Source organism: Desmodus rotundus, chromosome 13 (genome assembly GCF_022682495.2).
Source record: "Desmodus rotundus isolate HL8 chromosome 13, HLdesRot8A.1, whole genome shotgun sequence".
NCBI lineage: Eukaryota > Metazoa > Chordata > Mammalia > Chiroptera > Phyllostomidae > Desmodus > Desmodus rotundus.
Window position 1 is genome coordinate 73672041 of NC_071399.1, and position 19949 is coordinate 73691989.

At 41.1% G+C, this 19949-nt stretch overlaps 1 protein-coding gene across 16 annotated transcripts in view; it reads left to right on the forward strand.

Annotated features, from left to right (window-relative positions):
* LMO7 (LIM domain 7) overlaps window positions 1–19949 on the forward strand; it is a 136821-nt gene that overhangs the window by 90701 nt on the left and 26171 nt on the right. For all 16 annotated transcript variants that reach the window (XM_071220172.1, XM_071220173.1, XM_053916351.1 and 13 more), the window contains 4 exons: window positions 7639–7756; window positions 9873–10015; window positions 11308–11740; window positions 13574–13882. In XM_071220172.1, coding sequence (XP_071076273.1) covers window positions 7639–7756; window positions 9873–10015; window positions 11308–11740; window positions 13574–13882 — 1003 coding nt within the window. The remainder of the gene's footprint in view (window positions 1–7638; window positions 7757–9872; window positions 10016–11307; window positions 11741–13573; window positions 13883–19949) is intronic.

Consider the following 19949-nt stretch of genomic DNA (forward strand, 5'->3'; position numbering starts at 1 on the left):
CTCACACCTAGGGTTAGGTATATTTATTTTGGTATTTGAATTAGTACTTACAGGCCTAAAGTTTTATGTCTGGATGTTGAAAACCATATAACTGTACCCTAGGAAAACCTTGTTGGAAAGCGGATATTAGCATTTACTCTGGGGTTGGAACATACACAGCTGGCATTATCTACATACTTCTACCTCACGGGTGCTTTCTCAGTTTGGATGGTGAATGCCATTAGTCTTCCTTTAGTAGGAGTTCAAAACATTTTCAAGATTGCTCTGTTACAGGGTCAAGTTGGCCTGCCAAAATTGCAAAAATTAAAATCCTGGCAGTTTCCAATATTATTGCAAGGACCACATTTATAATTAATTCTTAATTATTGTCCACTTAAAAAAATTTTTTTAGTCACCAGGTAGACATAAATTATTACACAAATATAACTTTCTGGAAATATTTTCCATTTCCAGAAGGACAGAGTTAAAAGTAAATGCCACTTTTACTTACACGACATACTAACTGTGTAGAATAATTTATTCCTAATGAAAAATAACCAGGTGGCTCCATATAAATATTTCCCACCAGAGTTTTTGTAACATTGTGAATCTAACTGTTAATATTTTTGAGCAAGAAGCAAACTTAAGTGTGTTAATGTTTTAATCTTGATTTTTAATCAAGTATTTCAATTTTAAGGCCTAAGACTTAGTAGCTAAGTGTCTTTCTATATTGGGATTTATTTTATCTCTAAGATTCTCTAATTTTGATAGCTTTGGATAATTTGATAGTGTAGAGACCTTGGAAGTTACTAAAATTGCTATTTAAAGCAATATAACCATTCTGGATGTGAAAAGTGTAACTGAACCACGGGCAACTAATTGCGAGTACTTCTCAGTCACTGATTTTAAAAATCAGGCTCCCAGCGTGCTGTGAATGTGCCACGCAAGGGCACGTTACTCCTCTCCAGCTCCTCAAGTGCTTCAGGTATTCTCATCAGTGGGGATGAGTGTGGCAACTTCAGCACGATGCTTAAGCATCTGCTAGCCTTGATTCATCATGCAAATGCTGTTTTCATCTTGAAAAAATCTCTTTGCAGCTTCAAGCATTTTGAGTGATAACTTGCAGAAGAATTTTCATTGGTAAATAAGACATGAGAATGTAAACAGGTTGTTTTTCTTAAAGGAGATGCAAGTACCCTGAGTATAAGTCTTGATAGGGATGTACACATGTCCAGCTATTTCAATGGCTGTACATGTTCCTCTGTAGGGACACATTATATAACCGGGTTAAGAAAAGATAGAAACCAAATGCCAAGGCTCAGAAGGCTAAGGATTTTTCTGGGCTATCACTAGTGGCAGCAAATGCCTCCTGTAGACTATTTCAAGATTGTTGCTTGCATAGTACCGTACTTGTTTTAAAAATGATTTGGCGCCAAGGTTACAACACAAATAGAGAAAGATTGTCTGTAAATTGAGACTGATGAATAACGCTTGCCTTGTCAAATAACGGAAAGAAACACGCATAGAAATATGTCCGCAAAACTCAAGTGCATTTTAGGCCACTGGGATCAAAATCTATTATATGGTATTTTTTCTATATTCTGTCATTTACCAATATTTTTCTTAAATTGATTTGCATTGAAAGCAAAAAATTTGAATGGAATATGGGCTTCTAATCTGGAACTTGTTTCATGTTTATAAAGATGTTTATAAGTGTTTATAAATGTAAAAGAACTGATACTTCTGGGTGACATTTCTCTGGACATAATGTATCTTGTCCATTGCTTGGAATACTTACCTAGGAAATCATTTTTGTTCAATATCCTGTGGTTGAACGATAATGAATGCTTTCTTTTTGGTAAGGACCTGGCTGAAGAGAAATGTGTATTACCTTTTAAAGTCTTGGATTATTAATTTCTGGCTTGCTTTTTATTTGGCATTTAACACCTGTCACTTTGTTTAGTGTTGATAAGACGCTTTGTATGGGGCAGTCATTCCTCACACGTGTGCTTTCATGTTGCATGGACTTTGTATGGCTTCATGACATTTGAAAATGCGGTCATGATGCTTCTTGGCGGGAGCTCTAATGGCAGAAATGTGTAAGGGCATACAGATACAATTTTGTAATATGATTAAGCCACTGAATCTGCTGCCAAGTATCACTGGAAATGAATATTGATTCAAGGTGAAGTTGTGATCAAAGGCAACTAAGATACCTATGTCTCACCTGTGGGTTTGGGCTAAAACTGCCTTCAGAACTGTAAGGACACATAGACACCAAGAAGAAAAGGAAGATACAGTTGATGTGAGTTGCTTTCCGTGGATTTTGCCCTCAGGAGACATTTGGCAATGTCTGCGGACATTTTTTATTGTCACGCTGGGTGGGCTGTTGAGAAGACAGGTGTTGCCACCGGCATCCAGTGCCTTTATAGCCGGGGGGGCTGCTAACTGTCGTTCAGTGTGCAGGATAGCCCCCGACCACACATAATCTTCTGGCCCCGAAGCGTCAACAGAACTGCTGGCTTACCTGGAAACCCTGACTTGGGCTATACACCTGTCATTGAAAAGTCTCTTTTACGTTGTTTGTCATTCTCGTTTATGGTAGTTCTAAAGCCTCGAGCCCAGGTTTTAGTATTGATTGCTCTTTAGAGAATTCCTACAACACCTAATGGAGGTATACAGGATGGGCCAGAGTAAATTTACAGTTGCTCATATGGATAATAATAGGATAATTAATAAGTACTAATACAAGGATAAGCTGTGTTTTGCATACTTACAACTGTAAACCTATTTTTGCCCCATCCTGTATTTGAAGGTACACTAAGAAGTATATTGGTATCTTCCTGTGAAGGTTCCGGCCCCCTAACTTAGTGTCATGGAATTTCTGTTTGCCCCAGAAGGTTATCAGTGGTTTTTATATTAAGGAAATTTTGCTATGAGTTGGTCCTCTTTAATACTTTTCTCCTTAGATGATTATCTATAAATGTTCTAAAACTGAGCATCATAACACAAGTCCAGAAGTTCCAGGAGAGTAGCAGTCAAGTAGCATCATGGGAGAAGAGTGTAAGATTTTAGTAATACTGTTTTATAATGTATACCTTCTTTCCCCTTCTTTCTTTCTCTACTCTAAGTGCTATTTAAAATTTTCTATTCAGCTGAAAATGCAACACGTTAGACCTGTTTTTTAAAAAAAATATCCAAATGTAATTCTAAATTGAAGCCTTTCCAAATACAAAGGGGACAAGTAAATGAATTGTAAGAATTGTGATTGGCTAATGAATAGTAATTCAATCTACAAGACATATTAGAGCTGTGTAGTCTTTTATAGTTTTCCCAGTTTTCCTGGGACGGTCTCGGTGCTTGTCTCATTTCTGTGAGGTGGACCGGTGGGTGGGTGTCATACACGTTTTAGAAACACCGAGAAAGAGAAGCAGACACTGCGGCTCTCCCAGGGACGGCCCGCGGTGAGTGGCAGAACCGGACTGAGGGTTCTGTGTAATGAGATAATCCACTAGGCTGCTTGGCACCCGGTGAGGCCTCAGAAGTTTATTATGCTGTTAACTCTGATAAGGAAAGAAAGAATTCGTCCCGATCTGGCTGAAACACTCCTGCACTTCGAAAGTTCTAGATTTTATCAGTGTGGCCTGGGGTGACCTCTCTCATTTGAAACTGCTTTGGAAGTTAGTTTTCAGAAGATCCCACACAGTTATGTTTCCCTTAGTAAATATAACTAACTATAAATATAATGAGTAGTTGGTGCATAGCACCAGGTGATTATTGAAATGCAGTCGACATAACCTGACCTGTGCCACGTCCCCTGACAACCCCTTCCTTGATCAGCAGAGGAGAAGCTGAGGCTCAGAGGAGTGAAGTGATGTTAGGTGGGGGGGGTGAAAGCTGGTGCTGGGCCAGGGGCCAGGCCCGGAGTCCTCACCGCTGCATCCTTGCAGGGCCTGGCTCAGCCTCTATGGGAAGCGCTCAGGCTCGTGTAGTGTCGGTAACTTTCTGCACGGCAGGGAACCCGCGGAGCTCACGTTGCTGCCTTACGCTGGGACTTGTCTGCTGTGCACGGCGCTGGCCTCACGTGTTCACGCTGGGCATCACGTGTGTACCAGCCTCTGTGATGTGGGCTCTCTGAGGGCCACATCGCCTCTGCCCGTGATGAGTGTGTGTTCGGAAAAGACATCAGTTAAGGTTTTGCGGTGCAGAGGAGGAGGGCTCAAAGAACACTGGGGTACATGTCTAGGCCAGTTAAGACCATCCAGCCTTCCCCTCCCAAAAGATTATTATAATATTTACATTGCATTTTCGTTCTGGAGTGTATGTAACTGCATGTTTTAACTATCCAGATTCCCCTCGAGCCCTGCTCTTGAAATTTTTCATTGCCTCCTTCTAGTGAGTCTGTTACAGTATTAGCTGAAATAGCCTTATTCTTTGCAGCTACGAGTTAAGTGAATTTATATCCTCAAATTCCCATAAATTAGTTTTATGTAGTCATACCCAGTTAAGTAATATTACATTAATAGATCAATATATAATGTCATATCTAAATTCATATATTTCCTGTATGTAATTTTTTAGTATTCCTCAATAAATCCTATAAAGCTTTCTTTGTAAAACTTGGGGGAGGAGTCATAAAGTCTCACAGAAAATTAGAGACATTTCAAGCTTTTTTGCTTGATTAAATGTGATAACACATTCTTCATTCTTACCACGAATGTTAAATGAGCGTATCCTCCAAGCAACGTGTGCACCCGTGAGGGAGTAAGTCAACGTGCACGCTTGTGCACACACTGTATGCACCTACGCTGAGCTTTAAATACCACGAGACAGGTAGAGCTACACACAGCACTAGAGGAGCTGGGAGAAGGGAGAGACCGCTTTTGGTGTGGAACAGCTGGGAAGACTGTATCAAAATGGTAGAATATTATCTAGATCATTAATACATTTAAGAGCACCTACCATGGGCTGGGTATTCTTTGGGCACAGATTATAGCAGCAAGCAACCCAGACAGAACTCCTGCTTTGTAATTTTACAGGACAAGTCAGGGGATATCTACATAAACATACATTTCAGATGGCAATATATGCTGTGGAGGAGAGTAAAGAACACGGTGAGCCAGAGGTGAGGGACATTTGCTATCTTTTGTAGGATGGTCAGGGGAGGAAACGCTGAGGTAACATTTAAGCAGGTGCCTGGGAGTGAGAGGTTAAGCCCTGTGGATATTTGGGTGAAGAGCTCATATTTGAGCATGAACAAGGAAGGCAGGAGTCTGTAGCCAAGCAAGCGGGGGAGAGCATTTCAGGAGATGAGTGCAGAGAAGTAGGCAGGGGCCAGGTCACGGTGGGACCTTGTAAGTCTTGGTGGGACCTGTGTTTAACTTGAGTGAGATGGGAAGGAACTGGTGGGTGTTGAGTAGACATACACCATGATCTGATTGCGATTTTGAAAAGAATACATTGTTGGTCAGGAAGAGTTGGAAGACTAATTATTGTAGTAATAACAATAATACATACAAGAGCTAGGAGGGCCTGGACCAGGGTGGTGATGGTGGAAGTGGTGCGAAGTGGTTGTATCCTAGAGACAGGATTTGCTGGTGGGATCAGTGACCACGTATGTGTGAGAGAAGAGAGGAGTCCAGGATGGCTCCAGGATTTCTGGCCTGCAGCCTGCAATGCTGGGGTTGACTTTTATTGAGATGAGGAAGACGGGAGATGAGCAGGGTGTAGGATGGACAATCATGTGTTTGGTCTGTGGAAAATTAATTTTGAGTTGCCTGTTAGACAACTCCAGTGGAAGTTGCATATACCCATCTGCAGGTTAGTCTAGCAGGATTCCTGAGGACAGAGGGGCATTTAAAATGGCATGTGTACTGATGAAGGGCTTTTGAGAGGAGGGAACAGTTCAAGAAAGACCTGTGCTGCATCTGGAGGCTGAGTGATAATGGAAGAAGCTTTTTCAAAGGTCTAAGTAAAAGTTGACTGTGCTCTGATCTAGGGTGTTGGCAGGAGAAATGGAAAAAAAAAAGACACTGAGTAAGAGGACTTGATAACTAATTGAAAGTAGGAAGAAGGGAGAGGCAAAGGTTAAAAATGCTTCTTTGGTTTCAAATGTGGATGGTTGGAGGGCAGGTTACACCACTCACGGCTATGGGAGGAAAAGCAGGTTTGGGGACAGGACTGAGTTTGGCTACATCAACAATAGCCATATGTTTCATGAGTTACTGTTTACAAAATCCTATTTGATATTCTTTCAGTTGGTCCTTTTACAATTTAGGGCTTAGGGATATCCATGCAGAGATGTTAATCTAATGAGCAATTGTAATTAAGTTAAAGGAGGGGATTTGCCCTGGTATATAGATTTGGGGAGTCATTTGCATAGAGGTCATAATTGAATTTGTGAGCTAGCCAAGGGCAAGCATATTATAAAAGAAATGTAGTGATGGTGCCCTGACTGGTGTAGCTCAGTGGATTGAGTGCTGGACTGCAAACCAAAGGGTCGTGGGTTCGATTCCCAGTCAGGGCACATGCCTGGGTTGCAGGCCAGGTCCCCATTAAGGGCACTGGAGAGGCAACCATACTAATGTTTCTCTCCTTCTCTTCTCCTTCCCTTCCCCTCTCTCTAAAAATAAACAAATAAAATCTTTAAAAAAAGGAAAAAGAAATGTAATGATGACAAAATCTTGGGGAAGGCAAAGTTTAGGGGCCCAAGAAGGAGACACAGTGTTATTTACAATGGAATACAATCAGGAGTACATTGTGAAAGATTTGTAGGAAAGAGCATTTTGGGCATCCCACCTTTAAAAGCTCTGTCTCTCTCTCCCTTCACTCATTCCTACCTGCTCTTCAGTATTCAGATCCGACTTCTCTCTTTTTTCCCAGTCTCACTGTCTCTGGGGCAGCTTACCCCACTTCTTCCTAGGTGCATGTACATAGCACCTAGGGGCATCATGTCCAACACCCACCCTACTCATTGGTTTCTCCTCTAGACTGAGTCTGAGAGAGCTGACCATCAGTCCACCCTCATGGCAGGGGTCACCCATGTAAGACATGGAAGCTGCCTTAATAAAAAAGAGAACTGTAGAGGCCGTATTACAACTGGGTATTAGGAGCCACCTGTGGTGTGGGGCTTGGAGAACAAGTCCAGTGCAGCGGTGGGCAGGTCTCATAAAATCCTTGAGAAAAAGCAGCACATTTACTCATGGTATTGAACTTGAGGAGAAAATATCAGGTAATCATTAAATTATTTAATAAGTGCCCAGAAAAGGCAGCCAAACCTTACAAGGTTATCTTGGGGAGAGTCAGAAAAGTAAAGACAAATGATTCTGGGGACTAATAATTATTATTTTTTTCTGAAATAACTCTTGGATGCATAGAGCACTGTAGATAGGAACACTGGCTTATTCTTTCAGACTTGTGCACGTTCCTTTAGCCATTTTGTGAAAGAATTCACACTTGAGTTGGTGCGAGGCTCTTGTTTCTGCGTTTTGGAAAAACACCATTTATCTCTGTAGTGCTATTTCTGTGATATTATCACTAAAGCGTCTAGGTAGTACGGCAGAAATTTAGATGGAATTTCCGAGTATAAGCCCAACCTTCCAGTTTTGACCTTAAATCCGGTCATGTGAACCTTGCTTACCAAGGGCGTTTTCGTTATAGGAGTAAGTCCATGAGTGATGTCAGCGCAGAGGATGTTCAGAACTGGCGTCAGCTGCGTTACGAGGAGATGCAGAAAATAAAATCCCAACTAAAAGAACAAGATCAGAAGTGGCAGGATGTGAGTATGCTTTGTATTGGGAGACGGGGAGACGGGGAGACGGGGAAAGTGTGTGTGTTTGACTGCTCTTTGCTCCCCTGAAAAGAAAGTCGGTATACTCGAGAGAATTTTCCTTGCTGTTAAAGAACTCAGTTTTGTAGAAAATGTGATCAACTCCCCTTAAAAAAGATTTGAAGCCTTTTTGGTTGATTACTGTTGTGTATTTTAAGATCCATTGTGAAAAATACAATAAGGTGTTGATCTAATATTCTCAAGTTCTTGAGTATGAGAAGCTGCTTCCTTGCAGGTTGCTAACTTGTTGACTTGCTTCGGTGGTTGAGTTCAGGGTAGGACTGTTACCGCTGCTCGTGGAAGGAACTTTGCTCAGGGCCTGGGAGCGCAGAGGAGGGTCAGGGGCTCCAGCCCCCCGAGTCTTTCTTGGCATCAGCGTGGAGGGAGGAACAGGTCCTTTGAGTTAATAGAGGAGATTTATAAGAAGTATGAACTATAAGTCAGGGTAAAATTTTGGTTGTAAGAGTAATTATATAAAATGAGTCAAAATTAGGTGTTTTCACAGAGCTGTCATATATCAAGATTTTTCTGTGAATTTTGACTTAATCTGTATCTCTGTCCTTGCAGAGAAAAAGCTTGACCTATTTTGAAAGGGGTAATTGTTATAAACCCAAGGAGTGTAAAGAAACACAATAAACTATACAGAGCGATCCCAAAGCAGTTTGAGGACATCTTTATGGTAATAGCAGTGAGTGGTAGCGTGAACAAAAGGGCCAGGGAGAGTGAATCTTAATTTTCGAAGGAATTAAAGTCTAAGTAATGAAGAAGAAACCCCTGCTGTGGCTACATTTCAATATTCAAGTGGCTGTTTTAGTTGGGAATTCAATTGAATTGTCAGGAAACAGTAATTCAATGTCTCTTTGCCAAAATACATGGTAACATTTTGAGTGTGAAAATAATTAAGTATTGAGGACTTATCCATTAGGTTGAGTCAGATAAAAAGTCATGCTTGTTATCCTATAGGACAAAATGCACACTGCTTTTGTTCTTTCTGGAAATTGTGCATATTGGTTTCAGGCTGTTTTTAAAGCAGAATCTGCCCCCAAAGGGTATAAACCAAATTTAGCTTCACAGGACCTGGGGGTGAGATTCTCTTTAGTCTGAGAACTTGGGTGGCTTCTAGTTGGGCTGGAATGACGCTAGCAGTTCTTAGTATGGGATTTCTCTGTTTTGGAGACATCGAGAAAAGTTGTACCATTCAAAATGCCTTAAACCCCTGGGTGTTAGCACCAGCTTAGACTGCGAGGGCTCATTTAAAGCTGAATTAGGTCACTTGCCCTGGGCTCACCCTGCTAGGTGAGACGTACATTCCTAGAAATAGGGGAAACAGGTGTCCATGTGTTCCTGTGTGATCTTCCTTAAGTGCCCCGTCCTTACTTGAAGTTTACCCGCGTTGAAGTCGTGTACTTGAGTCTGGCCTCCCCAGTAAAGCCTTCCCGTCCCCTGCCCGAGGTGGGATCTCCTTTGGACCCCTACTCCCTCAGCAATTTTATCTCACTCATGGTTGAACCCTCAGTTTTACAGGTCTGTCTTTCCTTCTACACTGAGAGTTCCCAGAGGGGAAGTGCATCTGGTTATCTGTGTGTGGGCAGCCCCCCCACCTCAAAGAGGGACTGAGCTTGGGGTCTGTTAAATGGAAGATCCAGTGTGCACCCACGCTTCACCATTTTGCCCTCATATTTCTTTTCCAGTTTCACTTGTGAAAAAGTGGCATTTCATGTAACAGCCAGGTTATGGGAGTGGGATGAAAATGAACTTGAAACAGTTCCCGATCTTTCTGACCTGGCACCTAATTACAAGCATTTAGCCTTCTTTGTGAAATGGGCAGGGAGGTAGGAAAACAAAAATGGGGCCTGTCTTATTAGGTCAGGTTTTTTAGGCAGACACATGAGATAAAGGCTTGGTACAGAAACGCTGGCTATAAAAAGCAAAATTAGGGCACCTTGGCATCCAGTGGGAGGGAATAGTTTCAGCTATGTAATGGGACACTCTGGCGCACCCTCACTGCCACAGAGGGTGTGTAGAAATTCAGGTATGCCTGTGTGATGTGATTTTCTTCCGTCAGGACCTTGCAAAATGGAAGGATCGCCGAAAAAGCTACACTTCAGATTTGCAGAAGAAAAAAGAAGAAAGGGAAGAAATTGAAAAGCAGGCGCTTGAGAAATCCGAGAGAAGCTCTAAGACATTTAAGGAAATGCTGCAGGACAGGTAATAAGGCTGAACGGATCTCGTGGCTGCAGAGGCCAGTGTGAGAAACAGAAATTGTGTGGGTGTGGAGGGTGATTTACGTGTGCACCAATACTCAGCTGTCATCAAGTATGCGATGAGGCTTTCAGCATTTTGCTTCTCAGTGAAACAGCGCAGTATTGCTATGATAAATAGTGACTCGGATTAGCAAAACAAATGCATGCTAAATAGATATGCATTATTTCTTCATTTTACATTGAATATTCACAGGCAGAAGTGGGTGGTGTTGGCTGTATTTGGTGCAGAAGATAAACTTTTTTCTCCTTTTTAAATGAATTTAGGAATGGAATAGTCAAATAAAACCACCTCTCCTTCAGAATTGTGTAAGATATAATAAAGTCCTTTTTCATGTTTTAGGGGTATAATGAAAATTGTGTTTTAAAGAAAGACCATATAAAAATAAATTGAAAGGGTTTGTCTTTTGCAATACAACATAACAGAATAAAAGGTCAAATTAAAATTTCCTGTGGAGCAGTAACTACGGGAAACCTTGGGCCATGTACAGGTGAGGGAGATGGCAAATACGCTTTAAGGAAAGTATCAGAAAGGAAACGTGCTGTCGGGTGAAATGCAACAAAGCTCCTTTGTGTCCTAGAAGCCAATGGTAAACACAGTTTCACTCACTTAAATGCAGCACCGTTAGCTTGAGAGTTACTCCTCACAAAATGCTCGAGATGAAACTGTTTCCTCAGCTTCTCCGTAAGTTTGAATGGTGACTTGTAATCTGTAATAATTGTCCATGCAAATTCTATGAAGCTGTATGAAGCCATATAAAAACTTGATCTTAAAGGAAGTCTGTGTCTTTTGCAGTCTTTTACTTTTACTAAATTATTATAAATCATATACCAGAAATACAGTGCTGACAAGGAAACTGCATCACTGGAGGGCTCAAACTGGTGGTCAGACAATTAGTTATAGGTCAATTTTGGAAGCGTTATAAACTTGTGGATAAATTTGGTGAATAACTCCTTATTAAAATTAGTTTTCTATTAAAATATCTTTACAACTTAAAAATATCCCTGTGAAATATCCCTGGAAAAAAAAATCAAACTCTTATAATATTTCTTAGTGTGGCAAAAAAATTTGCATGTGTTTCTCCTCATATTCTGTTCCTATTGTGTTGCTTATTGTGTGCAGTGGGTAGTCTTTTTTTTCCCAGTCCATTTTATATGTTAATTACCAAAATAAGATCTGTCACTCCACCTTTGTACGATAAATGCATAACTTTGCGGTTGTGGTGTGTTTCTGCTAAGGGAATCACGAAATCAAACATCTACGATTACATCAAGGAGTAGAATATATTCTGATGGTGATGTACTGAATGAAGACAAGCTTCCCCCAGCTCTAACGATGTCAGAAGCAAGTCCCCAGAGTGAGAGAGTAGAAGAGAAGGCAACAACTTTTCCTACAGAAATTCCTGAACAAGATTCTACAACTTTGGTGAAAAGAGAGGACACTCTGCCAGCTGAAATTCAGCGTCCTCCGAAAAGCCCCGTGGAAGAGCAGCGCCCGGCGTCTGTGTCTTCTCTGCATTCACTGAGCACACACTTGGAGTCGACTCGCATTTCAGCTTCTCTCCCCAGAAGTTACCAGAAAACTGATACAGCCAGGTTGACATCTGTGGTCACACCGAGACCTTTTGGCTCTCAGTCAAGGGGAATCTCATCGCTCCCGAGATCCTACACGGTAAAAAATGTGTTCTCAGTTCATTGACTCTCTTCTCAAGAACAAAGTGTTGGTGTACTTGTGCAGAAGTTTGAGTTATGTACACTTGGTGTATAAAATATACATAACACGATTTTAATTTTAGCCAATATAGATTCAATAGACATTGAATGTTTAAAATAAAGCAATGATGCAGAACTGATTAAGCTTTAAATTCAATGAAAGTAGAGCTAATACATTTTGAAGAATGAGTAAGTTACAGTCCAAGGCAGAGCATTAATTTTTTAGTATCAGATTTTCTCAAATATAGTTTTTGTAAAGTATTAGGTTTAACTATATGAATTGATCAGTAGTCAGTTCTCTTAGATTTATAAAACAGCAATTTCGTATGGTGTAACCTAAACATTTTTAGGTTCTTATGTACAATTTCCTATTTTTTCTCATTTCCCTCTTCATTAGAACTTGTTTGAATATAGTTATTAAAATGTATCTCATGTTCAAAAATTACATATATATTTCTATTTCTATTGGTATTAAAAATACACAGAATATGGAATCATATGATCTGAGAAAATGAAGCAGTACCACCAACCTGAAAGTGGGTATATTCACTTTAATTATGTTAAAGGAACCAATACAGTCCTAAGATCAATGTCAATTGAGTCTAAAAGAGAAAAAAATTAAAACAATTGAAGTGAGGGAAGCTTGTCTAAACTGGCCAGGAAACTCCTAAGCATTATCTTAAGTAAAATACAGGCATATTTGAAAACATAAAAGTTAAATTTATATGACAAACGCTTTTAACATAGTCAAAAGATAGTTTGTACACTTGGAAAAATATTAGTAAAATGTATTATAGATATAGGGCCAATATCCTAAAGATTTAAAATGGTCCTACAGATTGTTAAGGGTAAGATAAATAGTAGAAAGTGAATAGCAAGTTCAGGGGAGAGGGAATTTAAATGGTTGATAACATAAAGCACCCAGGTGCATGTTCAGTCTCAGTAGGACAAGTGCGAGGTGTACCTCTCACCCATCAGATTCAAAAAGTCTACCGTCGACAAGGATGCCGAGAAAGAGGCGTTCTTGTACAGGGCCCGGCAGAAGTGCCGCCCGCTGGGGTGTGATTGGCAAGGTACATGAATGTCTCACATGAGATGGACATAATTGGAACATTTCATCTAAAATGTCACATGGTGTGCTTGAGTGTGATATTGTTATGTTTCGGAATTACATGCTTATGATTTTGTAATAAAAGATTTTGTAATTAAAAAGGGGCATTATTTGTGCCAGACCCTGTATATCACTTTGGGAGTTTATTGCTATAATTTTAAAAAGATTTAATATATACAATTATATATATAATTATAAAGATTATATATATATAATCTTTTAAAAATCTCTCTCTATATATCCCTTTTGTTCCAACAAATCTACTTTTGGAAATCTGTGCTATAAAAATAAACATTCTGATTATACAGATGTGTGGGTATTCGTTGCAATATTTTTTGGAAGTTACAGAAACTTTAAACAACATTCGGTGCATATCACATGAGTAAATTGTAGATACCATACTATAGAGTATTCAACAATGAAAGAGCACAGTCGTATCTCTTGACCCGGACTGATGTAAATGAGCAACACAAGCTTCAGAGGTCTGTTTATAACGTAAACACTTTTGTGAAAACAGCTTCTCCTCTTCCTATGTACGTGCACATCTGTTGGTGTGAAAGGAGGTACTCCAAGCTCTCATGTGGGACGTCTATGCTACTTTAATAGTTTAAAAATATTAATGTATACATTTTAAAGCAGAAATATAACAACACCAAGTTTAAAATGATGTTTCCTATTTAGATGGATGACGTCTGGAAGTATAATGGAGACGTAGACGGCGTTCAGAGAACTCAGTACAGTTTGGTCAGCACCTCTGTGCAAAAGTCTGACCCAAGCCAGCTTGCTTCCAGCTCCTTCAGTGAAAGAGAGACCTTGACATCAGGAGAGGGTGTGATGAGGTTGCCCTCTCCTACCCCCGCCTTCTCATCTCTTTCCCAGGACCAGGCTGCCACTTCTAACGCCACATTGTCTTCAACATCTGGCCCTGATTTAATGTCTGAGCTTGGTGAAGGGAGAAGCTCACCACAGACAGAGGTCTCCCGATCAAAGGTGAGTCTGGGAAGGCGTTTAACCACCCATGCTCAGAAACATAAGTGTTTAAACTGGAACCCATATTTCTAACCCATGTTCGTACGGGGTGTATCGGTGATGCTGGCTGATTATGTGGAATATGAGGATTGCATTTCATTTTGAACAGATCTTAGAGGAAGGAGGTCTCTTTCAAAGCTGAGTTTAGGGATCCCGAGGACCCTGGCAGAGGGGTGCGTTGAGACCGTCAGCCAGTCTCCTTGGCGTTTAGTTGGTTTTCCGTCCTTCTGCCCATTTTCCGCAGCCGTAGCCTTCACACACCGGTGTACAGCAGTCCCGGACTCAGGTGCTGGCGTCGCTCGGGAGGCTTTAGACGCAGACCTAATAGGTACATGGGTAATAAAGGCCCTTCTCAGGGAAATGAACTGACCGTGAAGAGAAATCGGTACACACACGAGGTGCAGGCCTCTAGGGACGTGGCAGTTATCTCTCTGTCATATTAACTTTTTAGTGACTTTCAACACTAATTTGTACGTTAGAAAGTCTAGAGTTTTGTACCACTCCTTGTCTCTTACTGGGAATGTGAAGGGTTACAGTATGATAGTTGTGTTCCTTAACATTTGCAGTCTAAACAAAATATACCAGCAGGTGAAGAATGACTGGAAGTATTTGTAGTTTTTCCTACTTAAAATCCCCAAAGATGACTTAACAGAATTAATAGGTAACGAATGTTCTTTTAATATGTTTTACATGTAAGCCAAAGAGTTGTTGATTGTCTAGAATCTAGATCGAGGTTTTCTCTTTTAGAAAAAGCCCACGTAAGTCAATGTGATACAAGAGTCCCCTGGCATGGAAGTGCTTTTGTGGTTCTTTAGCTTAGTCTTGCTTTCTCTGGTTCCTTGCTATTTGTTTTCCAAGGAACAACCAAGTATAGAACTTGACCTAAGTTATGTTAACGAAGTAACTTTATGTGAAATAATTTGAAATAACACGTTTAATTGGTATTATTAGATTTTTATTGGTACCGTAAAACTTTACAACTTTAAGGCTTTTTTCTGATTATAAGCTACTATGTACTTGAGAAAATTTGGAACTGCAGGGAAGTACCCATAAATATTACCGGTGATTTCATCATTTATGGGTAATCTTTGTTAACATTTAGGCATAGTTCTTCCAGTTTTTCCCCATGCATACTTACAAACAGAAACAAACAAAAAAAATCTTTGCAGCTTGCTAAGATAGTTATTTGTAAATTACTTTCTTAACTTTATTTTTGTTTTTATTTCATTATTTTTTTAATTTTATTTTTCAATTGCAGTTTACATTTAATATCATTTTGTATGAGTTTCAGGTGTTTAACTTCATTTTTAAAGAACTGGAAATACACAATTAGCATTATAAGTTTCAGGGATGAAAAGAGCCTGTGGTGCACTTGGGGAACACGAAGCACCAGTGGATGAATAACAGAAACAGCAGCAAGGCGTCTTTCGGTTTGTGGACTCGCATGTGGGCCTTCACCTTTCAAACAGCAAAGCCAGGAGAGCAGCCTGATTAATGCGCCGGCGCCAGGTGCAGGGAACTCCCTCGGGGTGACAGCTGACTAGCTGCATCCACGGATTAAGAAAAAGAGGCTAAGTGTGGTGTGTGGGTGTGTGGGCCAGGTTATTGCAGGTCCCAGGAACCCAAATTACCATGGCATGGTTTCGGGTTTCACCCTTAATGGTTTTAGGCTCCTTTGTCACCAGGCCTGAAATGATACTCTACTGAACAAAACTAGACTTTATTGAACACGTGGACCCACTGGAATTCTTGAACATAGGTGTGTGGCATGTGGTGCCTTGCCTGTCCCTGAGGTGCTTGGTGATCCCCTCTGCACTCTGAGGAGAGGGACCTAGGTGGCATCCGCCTGCTCTTGTCTCCAAGAAGGACCTCACTGGCTTGGGAAAAGGGCTGAGAAGGCACAAAACAGTCGATGACTAAGGTGTCAAGGGCATAGGCGACACTCCCAACTCTTGTCCAAAGTCTAACTCAAGGAGTTCAGAGAATGGCAAAGTAAATAGAGTATGGTTGAACTGGGTGCCTTGGTAGTTTTATAAGTGTTCTCCAGGCCTTCTTGTTCTTTACTTCCACTTTCGCTAGTCATGGCCTCTTACTTCTTCCTCCAGAGTCTTCCTTGATGTTGCCCTTCTCTCTTCCTGCTCCAGTGGGAATTCAGGCCCCCTCCCCATCAATGCAGATGCTTTGTAAATAGGCACAGGTGCATCTGCAAAGGCTGGCGTCCGAGTGCCCTGTGTGGTGCCAGGGTGGGCCCTGTTGCCTGGCTGCTGCAAAGCCTCCAGGGTTCTCTTCGCTGAAGTTCAGGGTACTCTGGGGAGCACCGAGGTCCCTTATCACTGGCCCCAATGTCCCTTTGTAGTGCTGTTAACAGCTGCTTGTTGAGTGATTGCCATGTGCCAACCCCGGGCATCTCAGGGCCTCATCTCAGTCTGCAGGGACCCTGGCATCAATCACTGTTTCCTAGCTATGGCAGCTGAGGTATGGCATGGTCATGCTGCTTGTCCAAGGCAGAGCAAGTTACTGAGTGGTGGGGTTGGGATTTGAACCCAGGCAGCCTTATTCAAGCTACCTAAACCACACTATGTTGTAGGAAAGAGAGAGAAAGTAGGTGATCTAGCCACATGAGACTACTTGCTCTTTCTTGAATACATCATAAAAATTTGTTTTTATTTTTGCCCCGTTTGAAAACGTTTATTTCACCCACCTGTCTGTTGAAGAAGTCCCCCTGTTCTTTCAAAGCCCAGAAGGGTCACTTTCTTTGTGCGTCAAAATATCTCCTTCCCCTACTTGGAATTGAATTTTTCACTCTCAAAAGTTTCATTTGCTGACTCCATCCTTGTTCTACGTGTTCATTGTGTCTCCTTCACTGGTATTGTTTGTGCCATCCATGGCCTTGCACATAGCTGGCACTCAGTTATTTACTGACTTGATGTGCATTTAAAGCCTTGATTTCTAGGCTGAGGTATAAACTTGACCCAGTAGGTCATTTAGGTCCTTATAGGATCTTTAATGTGGGAATGTTAAGGTGAACGGGTGTTTTAGGAATGGAGGCACTGCATTTAAGGAAATGGAGGCTGGGGGCAGAGGCTGGTTAGGAGCCTCTCTGAGAATTGTGGTAATAAGATGGTTTATGCCATAAAAAAGGAAAGGCGTAATGAAGGGAAGAAATTAGTATGACCTCATTTTCTGCCTGCAGGAATTCCTCTCCCATCTCCATTGCCGAGCTCTATGGGTTTTCTTCTTTTTTTGTCTTGTTTCTTTACCTGTCTCCCTTGCCAATCCAGGCTACTAGGACGATTCTAGGGGGGAACCCGAGCAAGGCGAGATAGTCCTTCATCCTATTCTAACTGCCCGCAGAGGTGGCTTTCATGATTTTTTTCCCCAAATTGGTATTACCCACAGGTGTTCAATTTATTTTGTTCAGTCAGGGTTCTTTATCCTCAAATCCCACCCAAACCCTCATTTTGGAATATCTGCCCCAGATTTTTTAAGGCAGTTCCCAGATATAGGATGACAACTTTGGAAGGAAGGAAGCTATTTACATGTCTATTTCCTGACCCCTGAGCCTATGATAAATACCCCTTTTAATAATGTCCAGGGCTTTTCTTAGCACAGCTTCATACCACACGTTGTATTTGCTTGTCACCTTCACGAGACCTGACTTTCTGTGAACAGGCAGTTAACAAGCCTGTCTTGCTGGCTGTCAGCACAGTGCCTGCATCTGTATTTGTTGAATGCTGACTGAGTGCTGTTGGCCTTAGAGCTGTGTATGTGAGCGTTAAATAGGATGTTCTTGAGTTGATCTGGAAGCTGCTCAACCAGCATATATATATATATATATATATATATATATATATATATATATATATATATATATAAAATGGGTAACATTGTTTCCATGGGTAAAAAGAAGGTAATTACAAGGCATCAACTATGTGCCTTTGCACCTTTTAAATGTTTCATTTATTTCTCTCAATAACCTTACAAAGTAGGTGGTATTAGCCCCATTATTAGTAGTGAAATACTTGAGAATTGACAGTTACGTAATATGCTCCAGGCCAGTTAAATGATCAGGCCACAATTGCAATTTCTCTGACCTTAATTTTTTTTGAAATATGACATGTTCAAACTTGAGAACTCCCTTAAGGATAAACACCAAATGTTGACTTATTTTAACTTTGCCATGTCTTCAGAATTTTGGAACCAACAGGGACTGAAATATCTTCTGACTCATAAAGATAAAATCATTCTAAAGATTGTTTTGAGGAAGGTATGTATTTATTGAACCTTCCCACAACTGAATTATTTCTGAAATGCAGAGTTTGAAATCTACCCAGCAGGTGGTAAGGAGCTACTAGCAATTTTACAACAGGGTGTGATACCGTCATTGTTATGTTTTGGTATTAAAGTTCCCACAACCGTGTGGCAGATGGCAGAGAAGAAGGTTGGAGGCATGAGAGCCATTTGAGAGGTGACCACAGTAGTTTGGAGAGGACACCGTGGCCGAAGTGAAATGGTCACCTGAAGGAGGATGGAAGGATGGGGTGGTTCCTGGTGGATTTATGGATTGTGGAGCTGATAACACTTTATTAAATGCATGTGTATGGTAGAGAGTGGGGGTTGGAGCAGTGAGGAGGAGGAAGGAGGAAGAGTCCCAGAAAGAACCCGGCATTTCTAACTTAGGCATCTGGTTGGATAGCGATGTAATTAACCAGAGTGTGAAAACGAGGCGGCAGAGCAGGGCTGGGCAGGAAGAGAATGCATTTAGCTTTGGACTTGTTGGGTTTAGACAGCCGTTGAAGACATGGCAGTGAAGGAGGTCACTCAGGAAAGCTAGTGGTCAAAAGGACGGGAGACCAACGAGGGAACAATAACAAAATGAAAAGGGAAAGGGGAGGGAGAGACTAATGAAACTGAGAGGTGTCCAGAGAGATGGAGGAAAAAGAGAAGAGACAGTGAGATAATGGGTGACTTGGAAGACTATTTCCTGAAAGCAGGAATGGTTTGTTAGGTAAGAGATAAGCTTGGACTGGGTTGAGTGAAGTGGTAGAGCTGAAACGCCCCTGCCTCTTTGGAATGGGGAAGTGGGGAAAGTGGAGACGCCCATTTGATGGAGGAATAGCTCCAGTGCTGGAGCAGCACTGGGATTTCAAGTTCCGCTTTAGACCCTGGAGAAACAATGCACAAGTGCCATGTGTACAGAAATAAATGATTACTTATTTCCGCTGCTATTTATGACTTGAGAGCCTGAATCTGCTTTCAGTGTTTAATTGTATCCACTCAAGTAGGCTTCCCTTAAGTAAACACATTCATCTCATCAGAAAAGTTTGAAGAGAGTACTTTCTGTCTTGTTATTTCATAAGATTGGCCCTGTTTTTCATTAATTACCATGTGTGGTGATATATGAGGATCTTAATCCACCAGATCTCATAAAAGTAAACCATACTGCTACTCCACATCGTCATGTTTTTGTTTGAAAATCACAGTTTTTGTGCATATTTCTGTTTAAATAATACCTAATTTGAGGGAAATTATTTTTATTTTAAATGCAGACATGTTGATAGGTATGTTTTATCATTCCCAGCAAAGAGTACTTAAACTACTTGGGATAGTTCTTTGTTGGGTATCAAGAATCTTGATTTCCCCCAAGAATTTATATTCATGGTTCCATCCAATTAAAAAGGTAACTGCCCATTATCTTCTGAAGTATGGATCCTTTCCAGAATACTCGTGGCATGTGTCTTGTAGAGGAAATTATGCAAGTAGAAATCCTAAGTAAAGTTATTGTTGAATAGTTTCTGGTTGACTACAATTATGGCTCTGTCCCCTGCAAAGAGTCTCTGGGACAGCCTAATTTAATGACCTCGAGTGCCACAGAGGTGCCTGAGGGACCCCCACAAGGAGGGGGCCCGTGCAGGCGGGGCTCAGGCCCTAGCCTGAGACTCTACCTGCCCACTTTAATCCTTTCTACATATTGCTTTGGGTGGGATATGGTGTGCCCAAGGCTTTCATGTGAAAATAGGGTTTTGAA